Here is a 12,500-nt window from a genome sequence, read left to right on the forward strand (position 1 = left end):
ACTGAATACTGTTGGCAATTGTAACACGCATCCAAGAGAGACGGAAGACACGTTAGTTTTACCTTTGTGCTGTTCATGACTGCCATCGGTTTGTTCGCAGCAGCTTACAATTTCCTCTCGCATCGATTATAGAAAGATGAATAAATAGCGTTTGGATTTTATTAATACGTAATCATTGCATCGATGTTATAATTTATAAATGAAGAAAAGAGCTCCTGTCAATTGTGATATATATTTTCGGAACAGTGCGATTGTTTTAACAACATGAAAAGCTTCACCAAAAAGAAATCTGTGTTTTAATTTCGACTGTAACAACGATTTATTTGCGGAATTCTTCAATTCAAAGGTAATTTACTTGCTGGAAGGTAAACGTGCAAACATTGGTTCAGTTTGAAAGCCGATTTCCTTGAATCACGATTTAGCACGACCCTGCTTTTTTCGCGATGACATTTTATTGACATCAATGATCGCATTATAACAGGGCCACACTGTCGTTTATTATCATTATGAAGTATTAAGTACTGTACAGCGTACATAATTGTATGTGCTATTTTTATACGACTGGCAGCGCAACGTCGGCTACATCACTCGGCGATAGGAATTTTTCAGCTGCATTTTTTTTCCATTTTTTTTTTCCAGAGCTGGCAGATCCGTCGTATATGCGATCCGTCGTTGCCCAGAACGTCGTTAAGCGGCGCATGACTATATATATATATATATATATATATATATATATATATATATATATATATATATATATATATATATATATATATATATATATATATATATATAATACACATACATTTATTACCTGGTGTTGGCGCAGTGGTTAGGGCAGCGGCTTGGGATCCAAAAGGTCCTGAGTTCAAGCCCCGTTCGGCCACTGAATTAATACACCAGGGGGTTGACTCAGCCTGTCATCCTTCCGAGGTCGGCGAAGTGAGTACCAGTATACTGGGCCGGTGTATACCCCGGTTAAAATAGGTGTACCATATCCTTGTGTCGTAAGAGGCGACCAGGGTTGCGTCAGGAAGGGCATCCGGCGTAAAACATGTGCCAAATCACTATGCGGATCATACGGATGATCCGCTGTGGCGACCCCGAACGGGAGCAGCCGAAGGAAGAAGAAGAAGACGCATACATTTATTAAACATGAAAGCCTTCAAAAATGTATAATTTTATTGAAGAATAAACCTTTTAAAAATCTTCTCCAGAGCTTCACAGATCGAGGAGAAACTTCACCCACATGTTCCTCAAGCCTTGGGGATACCAGGGTGTTCACACATAATTAATAGGTCATGATCTGGCAGCCATATCGGATTGAACGGCAATCTTAAAAAACTATTTCTCTTGAACCGCTTCATCAATCGATGTGAAATGTCAGTTATGATCTCGTAGTCATGGGGAACATATGTTTTTTTTTTTATAATTTCAACCTGATCGGAAGCATGGTCTGGCAGCCAGAATTATTTCATGTTTTGAATCTGGTTTCAGGGATTTTAATCAAGCTTAGTACTGTACAAGTATAAATAATGCCATCGTAATGTGGGTGGAGGCATTTCTGGCAACGGCGTGACGTTGATGAGTGCTCTTCTAGTTCCTCCAGCCTTTAAAGCCTTAATTTTATTTCAATTTAATTATATACTTGGACACTCCATCACACAGATTGCCTTGTTCTTGGGGGTGTTGTTTAACAACTTTGATCATTTTAGATATTGCTCTTTTTCCATTTATTTTCTCATGGTTAAATCTCAGGCCCCCTAACAAACGGATGGGATTTTTTTTAGAGTTTTTACTTCATATTAACTTTGTTACTTTATTGGAATTTGCAATTAATTGTTACCATCAAATTTTACCTCTTGCAAATATAAACGATCAATCGTCACTGATCGCTGCAGCACGGTGGCACGAATTACACGAAATGTCAGCCACACATTAAGTCAAGAGGGCGCATTTATCGCTGCTTGTATAATATCCCGTACCACAAACGGGTTTTCATTAACAGACATGATATATTCAAGGCAGACTACGTTAAAGATAACTTACCATAACTTCAAGAACTTTTCAAGCCACCATGTTTTCCACGTTATGGTAACCGGAATTAATCGCTTTCGTTCTATTTCGGGATCGACCGTTCTTGTGTGTAGAATAAACGTGTTGGTTTCCATTATATCTGCTATTGCGACGGTAATTACTGTGTTGGTTTCAATTTCGGCCGCTTTTTCATCAATTTTAGCTGTTTTTGTAACAAGAATGACGGGTTTTCATTCCGTCGGACAACGTTGCCGTCCGTTTGTTAGGGGGGCCTGAATCTCGTCTGGTTTTCAAAATGGAATTGTAATGCGGTTGATATGGTTTTGGTCAAATCCAACCAGAGGGGAAATTCTGATGATTCTTATCATTTCCCATTACTTCTTTGTTCCTCATTTTGTCTTTAGAAATAGCCATAATACAAATTATTGATAATTATCATACCATTTGTGATAGTCATTGAGTAGTCTTAATCACTTCACTTTGTTTAGTTACCCTCTTTTTTTTCTATATAAGGGTTTAGGCTTATAAAAAAATCTAAATAACAAAGGGTGTCGGGTTTATACAATACTGGAAGGCATGGGGGTGGGGAGTGGCCATACCTCAGGAGGAACAACACAAAAACGAATAACAATGGCCCCAAAAGAAAAATAATGGGAAAGAAATGACATACATTATGTAAAAGAGATGGTAGGTGAGCACATGAGGTAGTAATGGGCAGCACATTTGAAAAACTGAAGTGAGGAGACTGAGACAATTCCGCAATTGGGAGAATAAGGGGGCAAATTGATTCAGCTGGGCAATCAGTCTTGACTTTGGAGGGTGAGCACATGAGGGTTTCTGGAGACCTGGGGTGGCTAGGGGAGGGCATAGGTAGGGGACGGCAGGAGGAGCAAGGCCAGCTTGTTATCCCCATAGTTTTTGTAGAATAAACTGAGGGGGATATTGTAATCCGCTCCGTCCGTCTGTCTGTCACGCTATCTCCTAAACAGTTGTGCTCAAATTCAGGAAACTTGTTGGTTGTGATCGTATGACATGAAGGTGCAAGTGCCGTATCATTTTTGGCCCCACTCTGGGGCAGGGTCAAAAGGTCAAATACCGAAAAATGCAATTATGGGCACATTTAAAACATTTCTGAAATGAAATTTTGTGTATGCAATCAACATTGAGGGACACATAAGATTTACAATTTTCTTTTGGATTTGCAACCTGGGTCATGCCCCAGGGGGTGGGGACTTGGTGTCACAGTGGTCAAAACAAGATTAAAAAAAAAAAAATTGTTAACTTGACATTTGATAGTGGGTCATTTTTGGTGTAACTTTTTGCCATCTTTCAACTTTGCTTTAGGTGTGAAATGTGGGGATTTGCAACAACGCACCATCGACTTCGCTGAAAATGATAAATGATAATGAAAATCTATTAAAAAAATTTTTTTTTTCTCTTGAAACGCTTCATCAATCGATGTGAAACTTTTAAATTTCAACCTAATCGGATGCATGGTCTGGTAGCAGCCAGAATTATTTAATATTTTGAATCTGGTTTCAGAGATTTAAATCAAACTTGGTACAAGTATGCATAGTTATGTGGGCGAAGGCATATCTGGCGATGTCGCAACATCGAAGATTGTCGTTCTCGTTGAAAAAGATTTTCGTAATAGCTGCAGGCCACGTGACCTTTTAATTATTTATGAACACCCTGGTATCCCCAAGGCTTGGGGAGCATGTGGGTGAAATTTTCCCTCGATCTATCAAGCCATTCTGGAGAAGAAGATTTTAAAAGGTTTATTCTTCAAAAAATCATAGCTTCCAAACCATGTGACCAATGGTGTCATAGGTGGAGAAGTTTTTTGTTCCACTTGGATAGGTGATCATACCTGTAAAGTAATTTTTTTTTTGTTTTTTTGTTTTTTTGTTTCGATCTGCTCAGCGTTTCAGAGATTTTTGAAGGTTCTTGTGTTTAAAAAAAATGGCTACCGAACTGAGTGATTCATGACGTCATCAATCCTCCTACCCCCACCCATACAATTTGGCACGAGATGACCCTCAAAATTTTTCATACTGATCTGATAAAGCATTCGACGTATGCAATTATGATGTCGTAATGAACCCACTGATGACCTCAAAAAAAAATTGCACTTGTTTACAACGGGGAGGACTTGACATGTGCCAAATTTCATTTTTCTTCATGGAGTGGTTTTGGAGATACAGAGGTCCAAATTGTTTTTCCTTTTTTCCAGCATGGCTGCCACACCACGTGACCTATGATGTCATTATCACTAAAACATTCCACATGAGTTATCTCACCTATGGTTAAAATTTGTGCCAATCCGATAAGCGGTTGCAGAGAAAACATAAAATTGGTATGGACAGATGTACGTACGTATGGACGGACGGACAACCCACAAACATATGCCTTCGGTGACGTCGTCAGCGGTGGTATAAAAATAGGACCACTGGACCTGTAGCTTATCTGGGCCCTGGCCTAATGTTGTAACTCAAATTTGGTAGCATTCTGACAGGAGGGTATCGATAAGAAGATTTATGAAGGAATTTGCTGAGTCCGACATTTTGATCTACTTCAAGTCACGTGACCGGATTGATCTTTGCAATCCCCGTTACCAATCAGGAGCGGAACCTTGCTGCCATATTCCAGCTGGATCGGCCCAGCGGTTTGGCCGGAGAAGTCGAAGTAGGATATGGACGGACTGTGCACGATAAGAATACCTTATGTGGAATTCCAATTGCAGATAAGCTAACAAGTGAGTACAGAACTGTACGCACCAATAATAGGAGAAGCAATTGCATATTGAGGCCTGATGATGTGTGGGAGGGTTATTGTGGTGGTGATGGAGGACTGTCTGCCTCCTTGTCTGAATAAATCTGTGTTGTTGGTGACGAGTTCCATGTGCTGCTGTCGGGGTTGGTTACTCAACGAAAAATTACTCACGAAGAAAGTTACTTGATACCACTCAATTATGACGTCCAAAATGGTGCAGTGTGAAGTACAGTACGACGTGCAGAATAAAAATGAAAAAGCAGTTTACTGACACCCGACTGATTTAATGGACGTTAATTTACAATACAATACAGTGGTGCTGTATTATATTCATACCCTTCACTTTACAATGGAATAATGACCTTTTGTCATCCTCGAGAGCACATGTGCTTCCCCTTCCATTCTCACAGTAGCAGCACGTACACTGTCCCTTCGGATGAAATTCATGGCATATTGTGAAAAGTGTTTGTTACTTTATTCATTGCGTATCAGCGAAGATGCGTTAACCAGAGTTGCATATAGCGAGGAGTCCCTGTATATAATTTTATATATGGAATGTATCATGGTGCTATTGAAAATGAGCAATCTTGTAAAGCCAGTCATCATAAGATCTCACAGCGAGTGCCTTTAAAAAAAAAAATCTAGTTGGTATACCTGTCAAGGACAGGTGATAGGGATGGAATGAGATTTGTTCGGACAGGAGGGCCATATAACAGCAATCCCATTACGAAGGGAATAAATGGATACAACAACCAGAACAGCAATCAGTTTTTTTTTTGTTCCCCCCACATCTTTTGCTCTTGCTTGATTTACTTTTAGCTTTGTTTAAAACGAGCAAGATGCTACTCTGGGTGAAGGTACCTTTGTAGCACTAATTTGTGTAAACGTGTGAACTTTTGATGCCCTTATTTTTGTTCATCACATGACTTTCTTTGTTCAAACTTGAGGTAATAATGTTTATTTCTGTTTGTAGCTGTCTGCAAGTGCTCAGAAGAAAGCTGAGGAAATGCTAAGAAAGCGGGAAGAAAGGGTAAGTGTTGTGGATTGTGCTTACCGGAGTGGCCTTGGTCTGCTTTTTAAGTGAGAACTGTGCACTGCTTATCATTTGGGTGTATTTTCCTGCTTATCATTGTCAAAGTTATTGAGTTTTACTTTATTTTATCCTTTCACAACGGAAGTATTTTCTGAAAATTTATAACGAGAACAAAAAAGAAGTGGTTCGATAGATCAGAGTCGGGAGCCGCACGCAAGTCCTTGGAGAGCCACATTGTGGCTCCAGAGCCGCAGATTGCAAATTCCAATCCTAGACAAACACAAGTGATGTGTTTTTGGCGGGAGGGGAGAGGAAACGCAGATCTTCCCCTTCGCTGCTGTTTAATTACAACATTTGAAGATATCTCTTGTTTCCTCTTAAAGATCAGCTTTTTGCTTAGACATGAAATAGTTTCATGGATTTATATGTATACTAGTAAAGGTGCCCGTCTTGGATGGGTGTCACTGGCAACATATGCTAAATGACAGATAGCATGAATGTATTTTAAACAATATATTATATCATTTTTATCCATTGATTATCATTCAGGTTTTCCCCTTCGACTGTCCCGCAGTAGCTGCACTTCGATGACATTACCACGTAGTTTAGTGACTACACAACGTGTACCATTCGTGAGTTCCGGAGGATCCATAGAGCGCATTAAAATTACAGGGCACCCTGCTTTAAAGTGATCCAAAAGGCCGGATCAGTTTCGTGTACATATTCATATCTTGTAGATTTTAGCTGATTCTGAAACTGTTAACAGCATGTCGATCGGATGGTTCTGTGATTTTCTACGGTAGTAAACAGAAGTACGACTTAAGCCTGTACGCCACTATGCGGAGACTCGAGGACCTAATATTTCACAACAAACTAAAAACTCACAAAATTTGAAGATACAGTGGGACCCGCTTAATAGAATCACTTTGGGCCGGACAAATTTGATTCTAATAAGCGGGTGATTCTAATATCCGAGTTCACCAGAGTTGTGGAGTATCAAGCAGATCAAATGTCGAGTACACATACGGAGACAAATACTCAGCATTTAGTTTGATTTATATGACACACTTGCTCAAAACAATGTAACTTACTACTGAAAATAAAAAAATTACACGTACAGTACATATGTACTTTTCAAAGCAAAACAACATAGGTTTGTCGATGAGCCTACTCTGTAATGAAAAAATTGTCGATTGTTGCCTGCTTTAACGAGTCTGTGGCAATGGCGGTGACCTCCTTGTCAAGTTTGCGCAGGAAGGCCATGTCACTGAACCCATGTGATAGCAAACCAAGCCTGATCGTCTTAGCTGCAGACATCATTTCCTTGAGGGTCGGGACAGAGATCTCCTCTTTCTCCTCTTCCTCCACTTTAGTGTCGGCGTCATAGTCTGCGTCAGTAGCAATTCCTATTTCGCGTTGGACTGCCGAAACGATGGCTTCGTCTGTGACATCATCGTCTGTGGTTTGGAGAGTGGCGTCCATGTTGACGAAGTCCTGCCATTGGTCGGGATCGATTTGAAGAGGGTTGGCTAACTCGTCGTCGTCATTGCTCTCGACCCTTTTGCCTTCGCTTGCCGCTCCGATGAAAATTCCTCCTTTGCGCCAGCAGTTCACTATGCCGGTAGTCTTCACATCATTCCATGCTGCGTCCGTAAACAGCATAGCGTCGAGGATCGTTATCTTTTTAGCCAAGTCACTCGCTGTCATTGCTCCATCCTCGTTGTCAATCTCAGTGAGCACTTTTCGTAGCATGGCACGGCGGTAATGAGCTTTGAATGAACGGATAATTCCCTGATCTAACGGTTGAAGAACAGAGGTTGTGTTCGGCGGGAGAAATGCCACAGTAATGTTCGACAGTTGAAGTGATTGGGGATGTGCCGGACAGTTGTCGATGAGAAGCAACGCTTTCTGGTCATGACGCCGAAGCTCGCGATTCCACTCATCGAGCCATTCAGTGAAGAGGAAACCTGTCATCCATGCGGAGGAATTGGCTCTGTAGCGAACTGGAATTGTTTTGAGGCCTTTGAAACACCGTGGATTCTTGCTTTTACCAATACCGAAAGGAGGACGCTTAGCACCAGTCATCGAGCAGCAAAAAAGCACCGTGATTCTTTCCTTTGGCTTTTTCCCACCGCAGTGCTGATCTCCCTTGAAGAGGAACGTCCCGTCTGGTAAGGCCCGAAAATACAACCCGGTTTCGTCAGCATTCCAGATCTCATCAGCCGTGAAGCCTTCTACGAGATCCGGAAACACGTGGTCCAGCCATTGTTGTTTCCCTCCTACGTCAGCTGCCGCTGCCTCTCCGTGAAGTTTCTTGTGGACGATTCCATGTCTTTTCTTGAACCGGTCAATCCAGCCGTTTGTCGCACTGAACTTCTTGTTGTTGAACTTTTCCGCGAACTGAGCCGTTTTCTCCCGCATCAGAGGTCCAGAAAGCGGTGCTTCCTTTTCTCTAGAAGTTTGAATCCACTTGACCATTGCTGATTCGACATCGGGTGCGTTGCCGCTTCGCTTGCGTTTCTGAGAAGAAGACGAATCCACTTGACCTTTCAGAATGGCCTCTCGATCTTTCAGAATCTTGCATAGGATCGGCTGGTTAATTTCCAACTTGTCTGCAGCTTCTCGTTGGCTCATTCTGGGCAAAGCGTCATAGTCCCTCAGGATTTGTGCTTTATCAATGTTTGAACGATCCGTCCGCTTTCGTTTTCTGTCCATCGTGGAAATGACGACACGCCTAGTGCTTAGACTGCAGCTGTCAGCCGTCTGCCTATCTGTACAATGACTACCGAAATCACTGTAGTGGCATAGCGTTATTTTTAGCGTGACGTCACCCGCCTGGTGGCAAAAGTTGGAACTGTGCGGCCAGTGGGCGCTGAACTGTCGAAGTGGATGGTCAGCAGCTGATTCTATTAAGCGGGCTTTTGATTCTAATAAACGGGAAAAATTGTGTACATTTAGATACAATGGAATTGGTCTCAACGATTTTGATTCTATAATACGGGTGATTCTATTAACCGTGATTCTATTAAGCGGGTCCCACTGTATTTGAAATAAACAATTTATTATAATATCAATTAAATATCATTTTTATCCATCGATAATATGAATTGTTCTGTACAGCTATAGTTGTTCTCCTGGGATCTGCGCATCCATCCACGATCTATGTTCTAATGAAGTGCAGTAGGAATAATAAAATCAGCACCGTGCGGGAGTGTAGGTAATCTCTCCAAAGCTCTCGGAAAGCCTTAAAATGCATCACGATCGGTTTGATTGTGAACAGATATACGGACGGACGGACATCGAGACCGGTTTTATTAGGTCATGAAGGTACCGCTTGATATTATGCATTGAAATAGAGATATGAATACTCAAGTGAGTTTATTATATGTCTATGATTGATAGCTTATTGACAGCTCAATAACATGAGCAATTTACTATGGCGTATAGTGATTAATAATAACATACTCTACAAAAGGTTTTACGAACTCTTCTTGGTGGTCCTCTAAAAAATGGGAAACATTTTTATTTATTTTTTGTGCAATAATTCCTCCCATTTTGCAAATGGAGAACATGAACTGCTTAACTACCATAATCATCAAAACGAATTTTGAGGGGCCTCTTAAGGAAGACAATAATATCATCGATTATTAATATTTTGGCACGCCCCTTTTTTTTGTTCCACCATCAGATTTTCCACCATCAGATTACTCTATATGTCTTAATCATCAGATTAAGCTTGTTTCATTTCATGCAGTAACAAAAATCTGATGGTGGAACAAAAAAAGGGGCATGCCGAAATATTAATATAGATGATAATAAGATTGAACTACCAAAATCATCAAAACAAATTTTGAGGGGCCTCTTAAGGAAGACAATAATATCATTACTATATATGTCAAAGCTTGTTTCATTTCATGCAGTAACAAAAATCTGATGGTGGAACAAAGAAAGGGGTGTGCCGAAATATTAATATAGATAATACCGTATTTTTCGGCCGACGAGTGCATGTGGATAACAAGCCGAATTGAGTAATTCCCAGTTTTTCTTTCCTTCATTCACAGATGAGTCGATTTGGAGTATAAGACAAAGCTAAATCAACTATGGTAGTTAGCAAAGCTGTCAGTCAGAACAATGCAGGTGTTAATCCCTCCCTGATACTCGCAACACATCCATGGCACTTGCTGTACTTCCAGGGTCACGAATATTAATGAGCTGTTTTGTGCATATAATTTGAATTACCTTGTGGACAACCTTTCAGATAAATTAGGAATGTAAATAGTTTTTCAACATGTTTGTTATCATATAGAGATACAGGATTTAAATTGAACCACAATCATTAACAGCACTGGCTCATAGCACATTACATTTTTGCAGTTCACGACTCCTTCATAAATATTGGACCGCTTGTTTGAAGCTCACCTGGATTAGGAGCAGCAGTAACTCAAACACCTTCCCTCCATTCCTGCAGACCCTGACTTTTTTTTAATGCCATGAACAAACTTTGGTACATCATGGGTGATGAAAGTTGTGGTCAAGTTTCATCAAAATTGCATGTAGTTTTGGAGAAGAGAGCAAATACCTATTTTAGGGGATCAACCCCCCCCCCCCCCCCCCCCGTAAACTCTCATAATAAGTGGAGATTTAGATGCGGTCAATACACCTTCGTTTGGTATCAGATATGAAGCTTGTGGCCAAGTTTCATGAAAATAGTGTTTTTGGTTCAAGCAATAATGACTGGAGTGTTTACTCATTTACTCACTCACTTACGGACACTGCTCGATCGCATAAACTCACTGGACTAAAGGCCAGATTAGCTGAAAATGAACACCTGACACAAAACTCAATGTTTATCCACCCAGCTTTGCAGCCACGATTAGCCTTTTGGTTTTCGCAACACAAAATTTGTCTTCGTACAAATACAGTATTCGTATTGATCCCCGGTGCTCTGATCGCCAAATCCCTTGGCACTTCAGTAACTTCTTCTCTACTCAGGATTTGACGCAAAACCATTGGATAGCTTGATCTGAGATTTCTCTATTCCAGATCACCGCTCGACTCACCCGAAAGCCCGATCAGGGCCGGATTCACTGCACGACTTGCCCGAAAGCCCATTTGCCTTCCCAGCCCACAAATTATTCGAGACACGAAAGCCTGTTCTCTCTCTCCCTGTATGCTGCATACCTAACCCGTACCTTCCCCGTTCTGACAAGCATTATTGGCCATACATTTTGATGAGTAACCCTGTAACTGTTCACTTAATTGTCCATTTGTGTTCTTCATTGATTTGTTTAAGATTTGTGTCTCATTTGTCGTTAAGTGAGGTTAAAGTTTTATGTTAGGGTGATTGAAAATGTGCCCTGGGAACTCATCCCACATTATAACACAACGTCTTTGGGACCATCTCGTCCACTTAACGTCGTACTATCGAGGAAAGCATCCACGACGTTGTGGAAACTTTCTGTAGTGCGTTTTAAATTAACAATTTTACGATTTATTTCAGAAACCATCACACATTGATTTTTTTTCATTTCTGTAATTCAATGTCTTAAACCATAGATACAGTGCCTATAGAAAGTCTACACCCCCTTTTCAAAATCTTCACCTTTTGTAGCCTTGTAGCCTGGAATTAAATTGCATTAAATCAGACTTTTTTTTCCCCCACCTTTATTCACACATCATAACCCACATACTTCCAAGTGAAAAATAAATTCTACAAATTTCAGAAAATTAATTTAAAATACAAAACTAGAATATCTTGGTTGGATAAGTGTCTACCCCCCTGAGTTAATACTTTGTGGAAGCACCTTTGGCAGCAATTTCAGCTGTGAGTCTGTTGGGATAAGTCTCCACCAACTTTGCACACCTTAATTGGGCAATATTTGTCCATTCTTCTGTACAAAACTGTTCAAACACAGTCAAGTTGCATTGGGAATGTTTGGACATCAATCTTCAAGTCATGCCACAGATTTTCGATTGGATTTTGGTCGTGGCTCTGACTGGGCTACTCAAGGACATTTATCATTTTGTTCCTTAGCCACTCCAGTGTAGCTTTGGCTGTACGATTCAGGTCGTTGCATGTTGAAAGGTGAACTTCTGTCCAAATTTCAGCTTTCTTGCAGAGAGCAGCAGGTATTCCTCTCGGATTTTTCTGTATTTTGCTCCATCCATTTTCCCTTCTTATCTGACAAGTGCCCCAGTTCCTGCTGATGAGAAACATCCCCCAAACGTGATGCTGCTACCACCATGCTTCACAGTAGGGATGGTGTTGTTTGGGTAATGCGCTGTTGGGTTTGTGCAAAACCTAACGTTTTGCATTTCGGCCAAAAATTTCCATAATGCTTTTCGGACCTCAAAACTTTGCCACATGGCTTCAGAATCTCTGGAGCTTTTTTTGCATACCTCAAATGGGATTCAAGGTGGGCTTTTTTGAGTAATGGCTGCTTTCTTGACACCCTACTATACAGGCCAGACTTGTGGAGTGCTTGGGATATTATTGTCACAGTGACTAGTCTTTGCCATAAATGCATGTAGCTTTTTCAAAGTTTCCTTTGGCCTGTTGGTGTGGCCTCTCTGATCAATCTCCTTGCTTGGTCATCTATTTTGGAGGGATGGTCTGATCTCGGCAGGGTCTTGGTCGTACCACACGCTTGCCACATCT

At 40.9% G+C, this 12,500-nt stretch overlaps 1 protein-coding gene across 2 annotated transcripts in view; it reads left to right on the plus strand.

The window, feature by feature from the left end:
* The window catches only part of CHAF1A (chromatin assembly factor 1 subunit A), a 109,645-nt gene that overhangs the window by 11,635 nt on the left and 85,510 nt on the right, over positions 1–12,500 (plus strand). For both annotated transcript variants that reach the window (XM_085845593.1, XM_085845594.1), the window contains exon 4: positions 5,783–5,839. In XM_085845593.1, coding sequence (XP_085701719.1) covers positions 5,783–5,839 — 57 coding nt within the window. The remainder of the gene's footprint in view (positions 1–5,782; positions 5,840–12,500) is intronic.

Source organism: Eptatretus burgeri, chromosome 11, assembly GCF_056783735.1.
Source record: "Eptatretus burgeri isolate ZD-2024b chromosome 11, Ebu_testis_v1, whole genome shotgun sequence".
Taxonomy (NCBI): Eukaryota; Metazoa; Chordata; class Myxini; order Myxiniformes; family Myxinidae; genus Eptatretus; species Eptatretus burgeri.